Source organism: Marmota marmota, unplaced genomic scaffold (genome assembly GCF_001458135.2).
Source record: "Marmota marmota marmota unplaced genomic scaffold, marMar, whole genome shotgun sequence".
Classification (NCBI taxonomy): domain Eukaryota; kingdom Metazoa; phylum Chordata; class Mammalia; order Rodentia; family Sciuridae; genus Marmota; species Marmota marmota.
Genome location: NW_025999990.1, coordinates 21,437,416 through 21,457,714, shown reverse-complemented (window position 1 = coordinate 21,457,714; position 20,299 = coordinate 21,437,416). Strand labels below are relative to the sequence as shown.

The 20,299-nt window shown below is 51.9% G+C and overlaps 1 protein-coding gene across 1 annotated transcript; it reads left to right on the top strand.

Moving 5' to 3' along the window:
• The first annotated feature begins 1,190 nt into the window (after positions 1–1,190).
• On the top strand, positions 1,191–15,642 carry Siglec15 (sialic acid binding Ig like lectin 15). Its single transcript, XM_048806290.1, is given in 7 exon segments — positions 1,191–1,799; positions 10,506–10,565; positions 10,935–11,312; positions 12,163–12,543; positions 13,630–13,660; positions 15,380–15,434; positions 15,436–15,642. Coding segments are annotated over 7 exon segments (1,068 nt in total). The 5' UTR covers positions 1,191–1,747; the 3' UTR covers positions 15,547–15,642.
• Positions 15,643–20,299: the final 4,657 nt, after the last annotated feature.

Here is a 20,299-nt window from a genome sequence, read left to right as displayed (position 1 = left end):
GGTGCTCCTGAGTCCCCTGATGGTGCTCCTGAGTCCCCTGATGGAGTTTCCAGGTCAGTAGCCATCCTATCTTCTTCAGGGCTGGCCGTTGAGTTAACCTGACTCCCTCCGACAGCTCTTGTCTTGAATCCTGGCCTTTGAACTTGGGCAACTTGGACTAACTTATCTTGGTAACACTGGAGGGTAGAAGGGGTACAAGGAGAGGGAGGGAAGAGGGGGAGAGATTTGTATGTGTAACTATAAAGCCTAGGGTGGAGGGTGTGTCCCCCTGTCTGGCAAGATGATTGCTACCCTCCAAGTCCCCTCCCCGGGTCCCAGCTTTGCTTTCAGAACTAACACCACAGATTTCGATTTCCCAAAGATCACCTTCCTTAGAACTCCAGCTGGGAACAAGACTATGCACTGAGGGCACCTCCAAGATTGGAAATGGAAAGGATGTCCAGAAAGGAGCAACTTAGCCCAGCTGCACCATCACTGAGGAGACTCCATCTCCCAGCTCTTACAGGTAAATTTGGGGGAACGGGGCCCCATTCACTCTTGAAAAAAACTGTAACTCACATTACTTAAAATACTTAAAATACTTTTGAAGAAACTGTAACTCACCATGACTGCAGTCTCTGAGGAGCACACTACTTGAGTCTCTGAAGGGCATTGCCACCCTGACAGGGCTGGTTTGAAAGAGCAACGGCCTTTGTCTTAAGTGCATTTCACAATCTTGAAAAACCACATCTCGTTTTATCTCTTAGCCCTCGAGGTTGCAAACTCCACTACTGTCCAACCCACAGGAGGAGCCATGCGACATAGCGTGAAAGGGTCCAATCCAGTTCATTGCCAGTAAAGAAGTCATCTACCAGACAGGCCAAATCCAAATCCAAATACAGTTTCAGTCCTCATGGGATCTCACTATGGGTCCAATCCCCACTCCAGTCTCAAACCCACACAGTAAGCCTCCAGAACTTCCTCCTGTCCCCCCACTGGGGTCTTGATGTCCTCTTGATAATGCCACCCCGTGGTTCCCAGGATGGGAGTCTCCTAGCTGTGGCTGCAGAAGTAGGGCTCTAGAGGACCCCAGCTTAGGCATCACCTTGGACTTAGAGATGCAAGTTACCTGCTGCCTCAGACCACCTGGATCTGAATCTGCATTTTAACATGATCCCCAAAGGATCCCTATTACCATTAAAGTTTTAGAAGTGCTGTTCTAGGACTGAAGACCCTCCAAGGGGGCCCTGGTCACGAACATGAATCATCACCTAGACTGTTTTTTTCCCTTGTAAATACCGACAACTTTCCCTAGCTTCAGGTCACTGAATTATTATGTTAGCAGGCTCCTCCCCTTTTTTGATAATTTGCCCAAATCTCTCTGGTAGTGAAAAAGGAGAAAAAAGAAGATGGAGGGAGATGAAACCCATATGGTACACTAAAATATAGGCACAGAGGGCAGGAAAGAAGAAAAGGCCCAGGCTGGTGCCATAGGACCCCTGCTTCCCCATACACTTCCCTGTTTCCTGGGCTGGAAAACCATCCAGTGGTTCCCCTCTTGGTTTTCCACATGACTAAACTGCACGGGTCCAGTCTAATCACACCCCCGGCTGCCTGGCTGCTTCATCCCAGTTCCTCCAGCTCCCAGAGCCAGCCGGGCCTGCAGCCCCGTGCCCATCCCCACCTACTGTGGCCACACCTGAGCCAAGCAGGTTCTCACTGGGGGCCTGGCTGGGTGTGGGGCTGCTGAGTCTCCAGATGCTGCAACATGGAAGGGTCCCTCCAACTCCTGGCTTGCTTGGTATTTGCTGTCCCAGTGGGTGAGTTTGCACTTATCTTTCGGGTCCAGAGTAGTCAGTCTTAGCTGTGCTCTTCTCCCTTTAAGCTTGAAGGGCAGCTGGGTTTGCCCAGAGCCTCTAGGTCTGCAGAGAAGTTGTTCAAGTCAGGGCTTTGCCTTAGGTTTTCTGGTGACTCGAGGCAGTCCCCCGACTTTCTGGGCCTCGGTGTCCCCCCCCAGGAACAAAGGCCACCTATACCACACGTTGCCATGGGGGAATAATGGGCCTGGAATGGGGAAGACGGAGCTGAACAAACTTTGGATGTTGCTGTCATCCAAGTGTTTTATGTCCTATTGGGCACAGCCCCGAGGACAGGGGGAGGAGAGCTCGTGGCTGTTTGGGGAAGTGTGGAGTAAGAAGGATGATTTTATGTGGGGAATTGGGCCAGTGATGGAGGCCACCCTGACTCCCCAGCAGGAACACCAAGAGGTAAGTGGGAGCTCCTTTGGCAGGCTGAGGTAGCAATGTCACTTAGCTCTGTAAATTGATGTCCCTGGGAACTGCTCCTCAAAGGGTACAGGAACCCTCTACATCAGAATCCCAGGGGAGGGGCATTACTTAAAATACAGATTCTCTGGCTCCTCCCAAAACTGCAGAATCAGAATATCAGACAGCAGGGCCTGGGAATCTGCATTGGCAGCCACCTTCTTGAATGATTCTGATGCCTGCAGTTGAGGAGATAAATAGCAAAGGCCATTCTCGTGAGCCCCTCTCTCCACGCCTAATCCTTTCCCCAGCCCCAACCTGGGATGCCCCTCCCATCACTATGCTCCTGGACTTAGCTGTGTGCTATTGTGTGTATGGCCGTCAAGTGCCACATCCTGGTATCGTGATGTTCTAAGCTGTCAATCAACATTCCTGGTATGGGGTCTTGTCTCACAACTGATGATAAATTCCCAGGCCTTAAGCTCCTGTGCCTTCCTCTAGCATTTAACACTGTGGAGTCCAGTTCTGGTCTGATGTGTGATTCTTAGGAAGTTCTGGGTGCTTGCTTCAGTAACTCCCATGAGCCTCGTGACCCTGTGAGAAACAAGCTATTTATGTTCCCTTTTCACAGTTGAAGAAACAAGCACAGAAAGGCTGGGTGGAGCCAGGATAGAAACCCAGGTGTGCGTGGCTCTGGGCCCTCTCCCCACTCACAAATGCTGTCCCTGTCCCATGACAGGGATAGAGACAGGAAAGGGACTATCTTTCCCCAAGCTGACCTAACTCAGTCATCTTTCTGGGATGATTTAGGGATGGTCCCACTAAGAGGTTGGAGGTGGAGGAGGCGTCCCTGCTCACACCTGACTGGCAGACGGGAGCACTGTTAAGCACACAGGTGTTGATGTCAGGCACCACTTAGAATCCTGGCTCTGCCATTCAGCAGTGGTGAGTTGTGGCAGGTGGTCTAACTTTCCTGGGCCCCGTGGAATTGGGTCCCTGCCACTTCATGGTGGTGCAAAGCAGGATAACTGGATCCAGAATGAAGGCCCCATGCAGCGCCTGGGCCCAGCAGTTGCACAATGAGCAGCAGCGAAAAGGGGGAGAGGCCACAGCGCAAGAGGGAGGCGGGGCTTTGGGCTCCAGTTTGGTTATTTTTCTCCTGCTGAGGGTCAGCTGCCGTGAATCAGTTAAAGACAAAAATACTTAGAGGAAGCACAGATAGGGCAGCTATGTGTTCAAGAACAAAAACCAAACCTTAAGTAGGCTCTAGCTATGTGGAGAGAGGGGGAGCCAGGCCAGGCCGCCCACGCCCATAGCCGGCTGGGCTGAGGAGAACCCTTTCCTCTACAGACCAGCAGCCACTGCGCTGTTAGAACCATGAGGTCAGTGAACCAGGGTGGCCCAGGAACTGCATTTCCTGAAGTCCTTGTGTTGTTCACCTGTGAGCTCCCCACGTGCCTCAGCTAGAGGACACAGGCCATGTCTCCACTGCCACGTGCTAAGCCACTGAGCTCCTATGCTAACATGGGCCTGCTGGTCACAGACACTGCCCTGTCCATGTCTGGGAGAGTGGGGTAGAACCTTGATGAAAGAGAAGCAGGAGGAATCCCACTTTCCATACCCTTCTCCACCCACACCCTAACCTCCACGGGCTCCCACATCACCTCCCTTGTCTTTGCCCCTCTCACTTCCACCAAATTCATTTTAGAAAACTGGAGAGGTGAGGCAGTTCAGGGTAGGGGGCAGCTGTGACCACCTCGGTGAGCTTGGAGGCCTCAGGGGTTCACAAGCCTGTGATATGCAGGTGTGGTACTGCCATCCTCAGGGACCCCTGGTGCCAGGTTACTGACGAACAGCTCATTTTCTTTTTGTCATGACCTGCAAGGAGAGGAGCCTTGTTCCTGTTTCAGGGCATCTTGGCAAACCAAAGTGACTTTGCTGGAACATCACAGCCTGAATGTGAAGGGAGTCCTTTCGGGACACACCCAGCTCCTCAAGCTATCCTGCCACCTACCTGGGAGCCGGGGTTGGATAAAGCCTGGTTCTAAGAGCTATTTACTTTACCAGCTCTGAATTAGTACAGAAAAACAAATCAAAATGGCAAAAGAAATAGCAGCAGGCATCCAAGGACCTGGTGGTGCTTATTTGGGAGGCAGAGAAAGGTCAGGGAGGAGATGGGCTGCTGTCATGCGGCCAGGAGGAAATGGGAGGGTTGAATGAACTGAGGCTCTTCTGCTCCCAAAGCAACTGTGGACAGGTTTGCTCAACTGAGGAGTCCTACCCGGGAGGCAGAGGAGGGAAGAAGAGCAGGGCCTCCCTTCAGAACTCTGAAGGGCAGCACTGTGGTGGCACTGGCTGCAGGATGCGGGCAGCCTGTGACTGCATCTCCACCAGCTCATGTAGCAGGCCACACCCATGTCCATAACCAAATGGCTAGAGATTCCAGAGTTCAAGGGGAGTTCAATGGCTCACCCTGGGGGCCGTCGGGACATGCCAGGGCTTTCACTCCCACTCCCTCACACTAGCTCCTTCCTGGGTCTGGTTTACACTGAAGGATGGAATTCTTGCTTCCCCTTCCTCTTCTCTCTGGTCTCTATTTCAGTCTCTCTCACCTTCTCTCCACTGATAACCTATCCTGACAAGCCATAAGCCCAGGAGAGAATCACTGAGAGCAAACTGAGGGACAGGAAGAAATAGAATGAAAGATCATATGCCCCAGGGACCCACACTGAATACTGATGGCCAGAATGATCAAGGATCCTTACCCCAAAACGCTTCTCCTCGCCCTCCAGACCCTACAATGTCTGAGAAGCCACCACTAAATCTACTCCCCAGAATACCCATTGGCTGCCCAGGTAACCTCAAGAAGGATGGACACTTACAGATAGTCAAGCTTGTCATATTGGGTAAAGTCAACCATGGGGTAGTAGCACTGAAGCACAGAAGGCTGTTGAGGGGCTCTGATTCTGAGTACCAGGACACCATCTCTCCTGGAGTCACAGTCAGTGACTTCCACCTGGCCTTATCCCGCCCCTGCCCTCAAAATCCATAACTTGCTCCTTCCAGAAAACTGTGCTATAAAGCCCACCCCAGCAGACCTAATTCTTGTTATAGCGTCATTCTATGAGGACACCCACTGCTCTAGCCATTGTCCCACAGTGACCACCATGGGGCTCACTTTCCTCTCTGTGATATCCTAGGGAGGTTCTTCAATGCTAGACACTATGAAAACATCAAAAGAGCAGGGTGCCAGGTCATACACCTACTCAAGAGGCTGAGACAGGAGGATTGTAAGTTCAAGGTCAGCCTGGGCAAATTAGCAAGAGGTCCAATTCCCAGTACTAAAAAAGAAAAAAAAATCAAAAGATGCATGGACATTGCCTGACTCCACTTTGCCATGAAACCAATAAGCAGCTTCCTCTGTAGTTAATGGAAGTGTGACTACATTTGCCACCCCACAGGTGAGCCACAGAGAGGCAAATTCCTGCCTCCTTCCTCATCCAGGGACTGGTGGAAATCTTTAGTCAGCTGTGGCCCAAACCAAGGCTTCTATTTCTGATCCCTTCCAGTTGTGGCTCTCCCCCATTCCCTTTCTGTAGCTGTGTTCTTTTTTCCTCCAGAGGTGAGTTCCTTCTTACCTCTGGTGCAGGGCTCTGGGCTCTGACCAACTCTTCCCTAGGTGAATAACCATTGTGATTATGTGGGAGCTCTGTTCCTGTTTAACCAGGTGTCAGGAGGAGACACACAGGGAGCCACATGGAGTGTTTAGTAAATGGCTATGAAGGACTATCGAGGCGTGAGCGTGAGTGTGAGCGTGAGTGCATCTTTCTGGGAAGCTGAGTTTTCTGGCTAGTTAGTGGCTTTTTTTTTTTTTTTTTTTTTTTTTTGGTACTGGAGATTGAACCTGGGGACACTTAAACACTAAGTCACATTCCCAGCCCTTTTTTGTGTTTCATTTAGAGACAGGGTCTCACTGAGTTGCTTAGGGCCTCACTAAGTTGCTGAGGCTGGCTTTGAACTCATGATCCTTCTGCCTCAACCTCCCAAATTGCTGGGATTAGTGCCCAGCCAATAGTGGCTTATTTTTAAGTACCTAAAAGTCTTTATTTTATGTAGACATATTTCTAAAATATTTTATGTGCTTCCTTGTCATTTTATCCAGATTTGGCTTTCAGACAGATTTTTAGACTTGAAAGTTACTTTATTAAACATCTAGAAACTTCATTGCATGAATGGGTCTTCTGAGGCAGAGGGCTACAGCAACATAGCTAAGGTCCCCAAAGACAGCTTCAGAGCCTCAGTCAAAGCCCTGACACTCCATCAAAGGGACACACAACTAAGGCAAGGCATATTGTGACAATAAACTTTCCCATAGTGACTCAGGTCATCACGTATGCACCAGTTTCAGTAGCCTTCTGCAGTGTCATAGTGACTCGGGCTCATCTCCAACAGTCCTTTGACACTGTACATTATCATTTCTGTCCCAGGCTATCTTTTCATTATTTTGACTGACCCCCTACTCTCTGAGTGAGTGGCAACATCCTGTCTTGCTGCCTTCAATGGTTTGGTTTGTTGCTACAAACCAAAACCACCTTCCAGCTTCTCAGTTTCTACTTCTCTGGGCTGGAAACGTAAATAAACTAGTTAGAATTGTGTATACATTAAAAACAAGCAGTGGCAGAGAGTACTGTCAACATACTAAGGAGGGCATTGCCATGGCAGCTGTATCCCTTACACCCTGCACAGTATGTTTGACAGTAAACTCTCAATAAATGTGATGGAGTAGATAATTGATTGACTATATAACCAGTTTGCAGGTGAGCGCAGGATGAGGACCAGGCTGTTCACTCTAGCTGTTCTAGGACAAGGTGGGGACTGAGTCTTTGAACCTCATGCATCACCTGGGCACGTCTCTGCTTAGCAGCCCTTCCCCACTCTGTTCACACTCCTTTGCACACTCTCCAGTGAGGGAAAGGAACTAACACCCTGGCCGTGTCAGACAGACAAAGCAGGTGATCTACCCAGGTGGTTTTATTCAGTTCTTCGTCCTCTGAGGATGCTGCTATGTCCCCCACTTTGCAGCAGAGGGACCCTAACCTGGGTTTCAGGAACTTGCCTAGTGATTACCCAGTACCTGAAGGAGCCCAGACCAGTGCCAGGCACAGATCAGGTGCTTGATAAAAGTTTGATGAAAGAATGGCCAGAGGGAGGATGGTCACCTAGGTCTAGCTGTGCCAGAGCTGTCCTGATCCCCACCATCCATTTGGCCCACCACAGAGAGGCTGTATTTTAGACAACTGGGAGAATGTGGGTCTCCCGTTGACCCCTGGAGGTTGACAGACATGAGGCAGACAGATTATATGGTCCCTTACGATAAGTTTCCAAATGAGTAATCCCCCCTGCCCTGTTTTAGCAGCTGGCATGAGCTGCCCGAGGCATTGTTAAATGTCACCAGATGCTGGAGGCTTGGGTTCCTGCTAAAGCAAATGCCTCTGTTCCCCAGGTAATTCAGCTGGGGCCTTTCCGCCCTCCCTTCGAATCTCTGGGGCAGGCTCATCCAAAGTTCTCTGTGTAAGAGGCAGCACAGGCACCGCCTCTCTGGACCCTGTGAGCAGGCAAACACCAAGCACACATCTACCAGGAGCCAAGGTCAGAACCAGTGGTGAAAGGGCCTCTGTGTTCCCCTTCCACTCCTGGAGCAAAACCCAGCCAGGAGGGCGGGCCCAGGCCTGCCACATTGCAGAGTGTTTTCAAACCAGGCCTTGAGCAACGGGATGCAGGGATTAAGGCAAGAATGTGAACAAGGGGACAGAGCTTCCCAGGGGCGAGCCATAGCTCTGCTACCAGTTGGTGAAATAACTTTGCCAAGTAACTCAGGCTCGGAAAGCCCCAGTTCCCCCTTCTCTAAAAAGGGGCTGATCATGGCATCTCATGGGGCAGCTGTGTATTTTAAACAAGTGAGGAGTATCTCCCAACATTTCCCCGCTCTTCAGCTGTCTGGCCTCCTTACCCTCTCCTGCCTGCAAACTCTGTGTCCCTAGGATGCCCGTGCCTTGTAGCTTTGCTTCACTGTTCCCTGTTCCTAGAATGCCACCCCCAGGCACAGGGACATGCCCTCCTTTCTCTAGGCTCTGCAAACACACAACTCCTCTCTCATGGATTCTCCAATCCCTTCCAACCCAGCATCTGCATACCCCTCTCCACTGCCTCACCCACTCCTTCCACCATGGCCCCCCTCCCTTCTGCTCAGTCATAGCAATTCAGTTCAGCATGGAGAACCACATGCTGGACCACAGTGACACAAACAAGACCACAGGGACATGGATCCTGCCCTTCCACAGCTTCTTGCAGGCATCACAGAGCCAGGCATTAAACACACACAGGCAATGTCTAGGTTGAGAAAGTGTCCATGCCAGCCCTGAGGCACAGGGAAAGACACCAGAGCCAGGTCTGGGCTCAGGAAAGTTCTCCTTCTGCAGGGACAACTCAGCAAAAACTGAGGATGCGTGATAATGGGCCAGGAACCACGTTCAGACAGCAGGAATATTGTTCAGGTTCACCATGGAACACCTGGCAGGCTCGTGGAATTAATTACGTGCTCACAGATCTGTCTCCTTTTCTGAGCTCCAGCAGGCTGACAAGGTCTCTTGTTCATCTTTGGCACCGCAGCTCATATTCCAGTGCCTGACATGGAGTGGGAAAGTATTCAATAAATGTTTGCCGAATTGGCAAATGTTCACTGAACTGGTAAATGTTCAGCAAACAATACAGAGGGGATTGTGCCTGGATCCTCAATGCCTGCAAGATGCAAGAGATCAGAAGAGGCTGAGATCACAGGGAGTGGGCAGTTGATAGGGAACTGAGACAGCCCAGAGCCTTAAGACTAGGGAGACACTTTCTGCAGCAGGCACAGCCCTTTGATTATGAACCACTAAGCAAACAAGCTCTTTCTAGGGATCAATGTCAAATCCTCCACGTGGATGAAAAAATATAATTCCCCTAGTCCAGAACGAAAGCGATTAGGCCCCCAAACAGGTTCCGTGAAGAAGCACTGTGGTTGTACTTGATGGTGAGTCGGTGTGAGCCCACAGGGTTTCTTGAAGGCACAGCTCCCACAGCCTGAGGCCACACTGTGGGGTTTACATCACTGTGCAGGTGCACAGCCCGGCAGCCACCTGGGTCAGGACGCTGTACTCAAGGAAGGGCGACTCCTTGAGGGGCAGGTGAAGGACTGGGACTTTTCCACCAGAAAAGAGAAGGCACAATGGATACAGGATGGCTGGGGTGGGATCCCAGGGGGAGATGTGCAGGCTCCAAACAGCAATGGCGGCCCTGAGGGTGAATATAGATGTTGGTTCTGTGCAGGAAGAATGTCTTCACCTCTAGGTTACTCATTGGTGGGTGGTCTGCAACGAGTGGGCTGAGGAAATTTCTGACCAAGGAGTGAGTGGTGCTAAATTACATCGAAGAGCAAAGAGCACTGGGTTTGGAGTCTGAAAAACTAGGTTTCTCCCACTTGCTACCTCTGTGACTATAACAGAATCTTCCTCCCCTTTCTCCCCCAGGGTGCTTTGAGGGTCACGCGCAAGGTATATGTGAAAGAGCTGTGTAAACTGCAATGCCCAATACCACTCCTTCTAAAGGTCCCTTTTGTGTGCCACACCCCAGGGCACTAGCTGGGCAGGATTACCTCCCTCCCTCCCTCCCTCCCTCCTAACGGAGGCACCACCCCTGACCTGATCCTCAACACATGGCCCTGGGACTCTCCAGTCCTGGTTCAGCTGGGGACAGAGCTCAGCTCTACATTCTTCAGTGTTCTTAAGATGGGAGGTGGGAAAACAGTCCAAAAGCACATGCACAGGGCCATGAGTCAATAGAGCAGCTGCTACTCCAGCCTCTCTGCTCCCTGCCTGGGGACTAGCCTTTTGGGAAGTCAGTCAGAGCACAGTCCACCAGGTTGACCTGAATTCTAGAGGAATACTGTCCACTGGCTCAACCCATCAAAACACTGGCAGACAAAGGAAAGAGGAGAAGGAGTGAATGAGACTCCAGAAGGGTAAATGTGTCAAGGGCTGCAGTGACCTCCCAGGGAGTGTTGGTGTACTCAGATGTCCCCCAAGCCTCTAGTGAACTACAGTGCACATTGTGGAGCAAGAAAGTCCCAAGTGTGAATGCCAACTTTGCTTAGCTGTGTGACCTCAGTTAACCTCTCTGTGCCTCAGTTTAACAACATGTAACAGGGATGATCATGCTTACCTCTAGGATCACTCATGAGAACTAAAAGAGATACTACGGGGAATTTACTCCACACTGAGGGGCACAGTAAGTGCTTTTTCTCTTATCACCATCTTGGGGATCTTGCAACTCCGTAGGAACCTCGGAGAACCAGGACTTCCACAACGGAGCAGGTGTCAGGGAAAAGCTAAAGGGAAGAGTACAGAGGCACTGGGCCTATGGCCGAGGTGGAGACCTCCACGAATGAGGCAGATGATCCCAGGAAGAGGGTGGGGGTCCCTGTCATGGAAGTACAGGCTGGGGAGATTCCTCTCAAATCAGGAAATGGGGTGCCAGGTTCCCTGGGGAGGGGAAGGTGCTTCCTGAGTCCTGGGGTTCCAGGGCCTGGCGCGTAGAGATGCTCTGCAGACTGGGGATGGGTCCCCAGGCCACCCTGACGCTCCCCACGGTCCGCAGGCCCGCCAGCGCAGCGCTGGTCCATGCAGGTGCCCTCGGAGGTGAGCGCAGTGGCGGGCGATGCAGCAGTGCTGCCCTGCACCTTCACGCACCCGCACCGCCATTATGACGGGCCGCTGACCGCCATCTGGCGCGCGGGCGAGCCCTACGCGGGCCCGCAGGTGTTCCGGTGCGCGGCGGCCCGCGGCAGCGAGCTCTGCCAGACAGCGCTGAGCCTGCACGGCCGCTTCCGCCTGCTGGGCAACCCACGCCACAACGACCTGTCGCTGCGCGTCGAGCGCCTCGCGCTGGCCGACGATGGCCGCTACTTCTGCCGCATCGAGTTCTCCGGGGACGTCCACGACCGCTACGAGAGCCGCCACGGGGTCTGGCTGCNCACATGGGGGCAAATGGTTTTCTCCTTCCCAGTCCGGCTGCGCCGTGCACGCCGCTGCGACAGGGACGCAACAAGACCTGTCCCCGCTCATCCACCCCAGGGGCTCTCAAAACTTAGTGGATAAGGGCGAGCTGGGAACTTGTCAGAAATGCAAAATTTTTTTCGCAGAAAGGATTGAGGTGGGACCCCGGGAATACGCAATGTAATGCAACTCAGAGAGTGAGTGTCCCCAGAAACTGGCAGACAAGGGGAAGAGAAAAAAGGAAGAACCATAATCTTCACTATGACAAGTGGTGCAATGATTTGCACTGAAGGACACCGCATTCCTCCTCCCAAGAGGTGCACAGGGACCACCACCACCCCCAAGTGCTTGGCACTTGGCTAGATTAACATACAAAGATGCCTGAAGCAGGTCCTCGTCCCTAGATCAGTAGCTCTCCACTGTGGCACCAACCCTGAGCTAGGACAATAATGAATGACCATTTAATGAGCACTTGCTACCAGGCCAGGCCCTAGTCCAATCACGCCACAAGTATTGATTTGCTAAATCTCAACAACCCCACGAGGCAGGTTCTGTTGACGATCCCCGTTTTACACAAGGACAAACTGAGGCAAAGAGAAGTGGAATGGTTTGTCCAAGGCTACAGCTGTATTGGGAGCCTGGCATCCTGGCACCCAGGAGTCCACATGTCCTCCTTGAGGTCCCTGCACCTCACTCCTAGAGTACTGGCGTCCCAAGGGCACGCGGAAGGGAGGGGTGCCTCTTGCCCGCTTCTCTGTCACTGCACTAGGCTTTCTCCCTCTCCACTGGGCCGCCGCTCCTTGACCAGTGACATAGTCCCCCTTTTCCCTTTCCCACAGGCGCACCACGAATCGTCAACATCTCGGTGCTGCCGAGCCCAGCGCACGCCTTCCGTGCGCTCTGCACGGCTGAAGGGGAGCCGCCGCCTGCCCTTGCCTGGTCCGGCCCGGCCCTGGGCAACCACTCCGCGGCGGTGCTGGGACAGAGTCACGGATACCGGGTGACTGCCGAGCTCTCCGCGCTGACCCACGACGGCCGCTACACTTGTACGGCCACCAACAGCCTGGGCCACGCGGAGGCCAGCGTCTACTTGTTCCGCTTCCGCGGCGCCACCCGGGCCTCGGCGATCGCGCTCCTGCTGGGTGCGCTGGGCCTGAAGGCTCTGCTGCTGCTGGGCGTTCTGGCCGCTCTCGCCACCCGCCGCCGGCTAGGTGGGTGTGCCAATGACCCGGGGAGGTGCGAGAGGGCGGGCCGGGGCTGTCCCCTCAGGTGAGACAACCAGAACGTCCATTTTGCACCTGTGCTTAGGCTCGCTTTCTTCTCCCTTAGTGGAGCCCAGGAGGTGGGAGCCAGGGTGAGTCGGATTTCACAGCTAGGAAGGTTAAGCACCTGGCCTTTTACCTGGAGTCACTGATACAGAGATTCAGCCACGTCTGGCTCTGGAGCCGCCCCTTTACCACCACCTTAAGCGCTTAAGCCGCAGGCTTTCCCAGTAGGCACCATTCCATTGTGTTACTACAAGCATCCTGAGAACCAGCTTTGGGGTGCATGGTGCTGGGACGCCCCCCACGGGAGCTGACTTGTCAGCACAGCTTTGCAGGGCACTGTGAGAGTGGTCACCTAGATGCCACTAACCGCAGAAGCCAAAGGATGCTGTTCTATTCTGGTGTGGCCAGGAGGGAAGGACTTGCCCAAGAAGTGAGGTGGGAGCCAAGCCAAAAAATCTAAATACACATGAGCTCGGAAACCAAGGAGCAAAATGTGCATTGGCAGAGGGGACAGCATGTGCAAAAGCCTGGCAACTTGAACTGGCAGGTATCTCTAGAGAGCTGCCACACTGCTGTTGCTGTGCTGGGTGACAAATTTGTTGTGTCCCCAGGTTCTCAGTCCTCCCAGATCGATAGCACTAGCCTTCAAATGTAGGGATGAAATCCAAAATTTGCCACAGTTACCTGGCTGCTGTCCTTGCTGTGGCCATCCTGGCATTCTTGCTGGTTCTGCAAAGTCACCAAGCATTTCATGCTCATGCTTGGGGGGGGAGGGTTGTGCTTAGAAAGCCATCGTGTTTTCTTTCTGGTGAACAGCCCCTCACTCTGTCCTTTTCCTTCTTTACTTGTGGTCCTCTTTCAGGTGGAGGGCTTCATGTCACCTCTGCACACCCTGCTCCTCTGCTGTCTGCCACGTGTCTCCTTGAGGCCATTCTACACGGTGGGGTGCAGTGGGGGGTGGGTGGGTGTAGGCATGTAGGCTGGACGCTGCAGGCATACTTATAACTCCTTGTTCTTTCCCCCACACAGAGCACCAGGTCACCCAGGACACCCCTCCGCGGTAAGTGTGCTCATTGCCTCCCATATTTCACCCCACCTGGTCCCACTGGCCAGGGGGGTGCCAGCTTCTCAGACCGTAGCACAAGGAGAAAGAACAGGCTAAGGGAAGGGCCAGGGTCCCCGACCAGGGTCTGGGCCTACTTCACAGCCTGCCTCAGTACAGCACACCATTCTTTGGATAGATCAGGGAGCTGTTCCCCTACCACCCCCTCCCCCCGCCTGCTGTCCATGGTGCTGAGGAGTGACACCTCCAGGCTTTTTGGTCTTATAGTCCCCCAGGATTCTGGAACAGGCAATCCCACCATGGGGACACTTATTCTCCCAGGCACTCTGCTGAAGGCTTCCCACACAAAATTTCATTAGAGGTTTTAGGATCTGGCTTAGATGAGGGATCTGGGAATCCCAGCTAGGAAGACATTGACCAGAGGTCATGCTGTCCTCTGTGGTGTCCACCCAAGTGAAGCCCTGTGTTGAAGGAAGAAAGAACTGAATTCTAGCTGGGTGCAGTGGTGCATGCCTGTAATCACAGTGGCTTGGAAGGCTGAGGCAGGAGGATCTCGAGTTCAAAGCCAGCCCCAGCAACTTAGCAAGGTCCTAAGTAACTCAGTGAGACCCTATCTTTAAACAAAATATTTAAAAGGCTCAGTGGTTAAGTGCCCCTGGGTTCAGTCCCTGGTATTAAAAAAAAAAAAACAGTTCTAGATACTGGGTACCCTGTGCTGGATGCTGGCGGGGGTAGGGTACAGTCCTTCCAGGCCCTCAGATGAGCCTAGTCCCCTCTCCAGCTGAATGCTCAAGCATCTCCTGCAGTGTTGATCTGTCACATATCCCCTCCCCCTTTTTTTTTTTTTTTTTTTTTTTTGCTAATGTACTATTGAGCCAAGTCCCTTAAATCAGGAAGCCAGCTGTTGTTTAATCATTTAACAAACATTCAAGTGCCCCCTATGTAGCAAGCACTGACTTGGAAGTTAAAGAGAGAAAATCCCTGAACTCATGTTCCATAATGGAGAATTTTAATAAACACATACACAAATCATGGTAGACTACAAATAAGGACTGTGAAAAGTGGATGCAGTGGTGAAGCTGAGCCCTCGGAGACAGGTTGGCCATGGGCTGGGCATGTGGCCCTTAGGAAACCTGAAGCTGGAGGCTGGAGCCAGGAGGACAGGGGATGGGGCAATCTGAGGAGGGAAAAGGCGAGGGGAAGGCACAGTTGGGACTCAGGAGGGAGGCAGTGAGGCCAGAGCATGGATGTGAAGTGGGCAGGTGGGGCTGGAGGTGCTATTCTGGATGGGCTGGGAGAATGGTTTCAGCAGGAATGGCCTCAACTGAACAAGGAGGGAGGAGGCCGTGTGGCTGCGTGGACAGAGGTGTCACAAGTGGAGGTGGGGAGATGGAAGGTGGGGCTTGCCTGAGGATGGGGTAGCAGCATGTGAGAGAGGGAGCCAGGACACCCGGGGTTGGAGCTTGAGCCCAGGAATTCTTACCAAGGTGATAGGGAAGAGGAGCAGCTGGGGAGGCCTTGGAGGTTTGAGATCCTGCCAGGATACCTCCAGCAGAAGTGTGGAAAGATGAAGGGACTTGGAGACAGGGTATAGAGGTCAGGGACATGGAGCTGGTTTGTGGAGCCTCTGATAAGACTACTTGGAGGTGGTAGAGACTGATCCTAGCTGCTAGTTGCCTCTCACTGGGTGGTCAGTTCACTTTCTCCTGTCTGCAGGCCCCAGACTCAAGAATCCAATTATGAAAATTTGAGCCAGATGAACCCCAGGGGCCCACCAGCTGCCACATGTTCCCCATGAGGAGCCCCTCAGCCACCAGCATCATTTTGCACACCAAGTGAAGGCCAGCATGAGGTTTGGTTCCCAGGCAGCCCCCGCCAGGTGACCCCCAAGGTGGCCTTTACTGAACATCTTTGAGCCCCTGTGATATTTATTCTAGTGGAGCAAGCATTCTGAAAGTGTGTGTGTGTGTACATGTGAACCTCAGCAGGAAACTTCCAGAACAGCTCCCCTCAACCTTAATTATCTAGGACAGGAAACCGACCACAGGGTCTGGAGGCCCAGGCTCCATCCTGCTCTGTCACCAAACTACTGTGTGGACCAGGGCACTTTCTTCCACTCACTGGGTCTCAACTTATCCACTGCTGAACAGGGAAAACCACATTTCCCCCCACCCCGGGAATGGTAGGTCTATCAAGATCTGAAGAAATAACAGATGTGATGGGACTTTGGAGAGTATGAGCCTATCTCAGGTGTGAGCCTTTGGATGTGCAGAGTTCCTGGATGAATGTAGCCCTCTCAGCAGCCTTGTGGGGAACAAAGCCCACAAGAGAAAACAAAAGATGGGGGTGTGCAAACTGTGGCCAGAGGAAGAGCAAATTCTGGAAACCTGGTAGCATGGGAAGACCTGGAGTCCTACTTTCTTCCATCACCACTGTGACTGTCCTGCACCCTCTGCCCACCTCTTGCTACCTCGAGCTGGGACCCCAAGGAAAGGAAATCAAAGACTGTTATCTCAAAGCATCTGGAAGCTTTAGTCTCAGGGACTGAAAGCTGGAAGCCCCTAGGAAAGCTCTGGATCCCCATGAATTAAGAAGCTATAAGAAGCATCTTGTCCCATGCTTGGAACCCCAGCCACTCCAGAGGCTGAGGCAGGACAGCAAGTTTGAGGCCTAAACCTAGTGAAACTCTTTAAAAATAAAATTGAAAAATGTAAAGGGCAAAAAAAGAAGAAGAAGAAGAAAGAAAGAAGTAAAGGGCTGTGGATAGAGCTCAATGATAGAGCAACGTACCTACCATGGTAAGGCACTGGGTTCCATTCCCAGTACCATAAAAGGAAAAAAAACAAAAACCCAACTACTGATATCGCTGGTATCCACGAGTCCTGCTTCTTCACATGTTGAAGAATGACATTAGAGAACACGCAGAAGCAAACACATAAAGCAGGATTTATTTAAAAAGAGGTAACCTAGACTTCTCCCGGGTTGGAGAAGGGGGTCATAGCTGGTATCGTGGTATTCCACGAAGTGAGGGGTTTTACCTTTTTCATATGTCCCAGGCTTCCTTTGTTCTCCTGCTCTCTTACCCTCATCTCTCTCCTTCCTGCTTATGGGTGACTAGGCCAGGAGGTGCTCCGTGGGAATGCCAAAAGGTGAGAAGCAGATGGACGGGAGAAGAGATGGATGGAGCAGCCCAGGACACATTAACTAACAACTTTATAACTCCCTGTAGAGAAGGGCACTTCCTGGGGCAGGTTACCTTAACAACAGGTTGGCCCAGGGGCAGGTTATCTTGATAGGGTGGAGGAAGGCATTTCAGAGGGACAGTCTCCAACTTCAGGGACTCATTCAAATTGGCCTCCTTGATCCGACTTGACTCCATTTACCTACCTGTACAGATGGATGCCTGTCTAAATCTGGCTTCATGACAGTGCTGACCTCTCTCCACAGCATGCTTCCTCCTAGGATGTGGGAAGTCCAAAAGCAATGGCAATTTTGTCCCATCTGCCCCAGTTCAGCCTGGATGATTTTGTGGGGGAAGAGGGAAGGGTGCTGCCTTCCCTATTTACACTACAGTGTGAATTTGTTGGTACTATTAAGAGAGCAGGAGTGGGATCCAGGTAAGCTGTCAAGAGGAAGGGCCACAGGCGAGGGAGATGGGTTGAAGGTTGAGAGCAGCACATTACCAGGCTCCCCTCCACACCAGAGCCTTCACCAGGGTCAGTGGGTGGTAGCAGCTCATGGTAACGTGGGATCCACCAAGGAGCCTCTCTTAGCTAGTAAGAGGTCACAAGAGTCGGCATCTGTATCTTGTTGATCAGAGATGCAAAAGCACCTCCATGGAAAGTTCTGTATCACCAGGGAATAAGTTAGGGACAAAGGAGAGATGTGTATTAGAACACCTCCTTGGTCTTTGAAGCCAGTTTTACAACCAAGGAAAACTGACAGGAATTATTTCTTGTGTATCTGTTTTGTGCTATGAATTGGGTAAGGTGTTTAGGGATACCTTAAAAATGAAGGTGGCACTGGGTATGGTGGTGATACCTGTATGCCAGAGGCTCAGGAGGCTGAGGAAGGAGGATCACAAGTTTGAGGCCAGCCTCAGCAACTTTAGTGAAGCTCTGGACAACTTAGTAAGACCCTGTTCCCAAAATAAAAAAAATAAATAAAAAGGGCTGGGGATGTGGCTCAGTGGCCAAGTGCCCCTGGGCTCAATACCCACTGCCTAAAACAAACAAACAAACAGACAGGCACAAAGGCATCTCAGTCAGTCAGGTGGGCTAGGTTGTGCTGTGGTAACATACCCTAAAATCACAGTGGCTGGAAACATAAGGCTTTGTTTCTTGCCAAAGCTATGAATTTATCATGAACTGCCAGATGGTCTTTGCTCCTGTGTTGCTACTCAGGGACTCAGGTCCCCTCTGATGTTGAGGACTGCTGGGTCAGAGGCAAAAAGAACCCCCTGGAGGGCCTCCCACTGGTGATCACAGTTCATTAGCCAGAACTGACTACCTGCCCAGTTCACCCTAAAGACACCAGGCAGCAGAACTCAATGTGGAATTTGGAAGGAGGACATTTAGGAACAGGATAGGTGACTCCCCAGTAAGACTCCAGAAGCTCTCAAGCTAGTGAGCAACACAGCCTTATCGTAACTCAGTGGCAGAGCACTTGCCTGGTGCTCATGAAGCCCTGAGTTCCATCCGCAGCACCACAAGGAAGAGAAGAAAGAAAATTATGTGTGGGTAGAGACAGCGGGGGGGTGGGGGTGGGGGGGGTGGAGGAGGGGTGCTGTGGGATCACATAAACAAGGCAACTGGCCCCATCTTGGGGAAGCCTTCTGGAAAAATCTACCTGGGGACAGTACTTGTTGGCTGTGTAAATAGAAGAATGGAGGTTGGGGGTAGGAAAAAAGAACATTCTAAACAAAGGGACAGGGGCTGGGATATAGCTTGGTTGGTAGAACGCTTGCCTCCTTGCATGTACAAGGCCATGGATTCAGTCCCCAGCACACACACACACACAAAATAATAAAAATAAACAAAAGGACAGTCGGAGCAAAAACAGGAAATTGGATACCACATGGTATAAGCAGTTGGAAGTTGCCAGACCCAGAGGGTAGGGACAGAATGTGGCCAGGGCTGAAGAGGTAGGGCACCGAGTGTTGGGTGCTGCCCCTCAAGACATGAGAATAGCAGAAGGGACTCAGGGCACACAAGGGGGTGAGTGTGGCACCGAGCCCCTCGTACTACTTGCCATGGCTGCTTTCACTTTCTGTCCGCTGCCATCTCAGAGACTGGATATCCTGGGCTGGGCCCTGGGCCTGGAGCAGGGTCTCCCTGGTGAGTTCCAAGGGACACCTGCATCAGGAACGCCTGGGAGTTTGTTCAAATGCCCAGTCTGAGCACCACCAGGACATACTGAACCACAAGCTCAGGGCAGAGGAACTAACATTTTAAACAAATTCTTTAAGTGGCTTTGCCCCATCCTTTTGTTATCAATTTCAAACATACACCAACAAACTTGAAAAAGTGAGATGCTCACCCACACATCACTACCTCCGTTACTCACATTCTCTGTGTGTGTGTGTGTGTGTGTGTGTACACGCTTGACTGGACCATTTGCAAATTAGCTGCAGACATCACAATCCTTTACCCTAAACACCTTTGAAGGACAAGAGCATTCTCCTCCATCTCCTCTACCATTACCACGCCTGAGAAAATTAACAGTAATTCAGTAATGCCACCTTACGGTCCAGATTCAGATTTCCCCAACAGTCCTCCAAATGTCGGCTTGACCTTGTTATTTATAACCAGGATCCAGATGACTCCAGGTGACTCTTAGGCAAGCAGAAGTTGGTCACTTGCTCTCCAGGGCACCTGACATTGTTCACATTATTATCCCGGAGTACAGGGGAGCTGGCTAATGATCTGGTGCCCTTGGCTGCAGGATTTCACTTGACAGCAGGACTTATTTAGTGGAAGAAGCAGGAATGGACTCTGATGGAGTGGTTTCAGATCACCGTGGCCATGGGGAGCAGGTTCATGGACAGCTGGAGTCCCCTTTAACAACCTGTACATAGTCCAAGCAGCCTTGCTTGGCCTCCTGATAAAGAAGCTGCTCTGCCCCACCCCTCAGGGATAGCACATGCTCCCCCTCCTCCCCTCTCCAGCCCTCTCAGGACACTCAGGCCTCTGGCAAGCAAAGCCAGAGACCTGGGCAACAGGCTGGGTCAGCAGTTGGGACTCTCCACTCTCCTCTTAGAGCCACAAAGTCAAGGAGAGAAATGACCAAGATGAGTTGGTGTTCTCATGACTGGACTTCCCCAAGGGGTACAGGGTACAGGCTGGAGCCTTCTGTTCCCTCAGCACAGCACCCATGAAAACAAGTCTGCTCATGAGCCACTTTCCAACCCTTAAACCCTGTGGTTTTTATCTGGAAAGCAGCCCAACTCAGAGAGTGATGTGAGACCCACCACACCCAGAAGGCCTCATCCTTGGTTAATCCCAAATTGATGATAATCCCCAGTGGAATGTGCAGCCCCTCCCGCCAATTCTAGGCATGTCTTACAAATCCATGAAAATTAACATTAAGGAGAAATTTCCTGAGATTCCAATACTGAAGGCCCATTTTCAGAGCAGA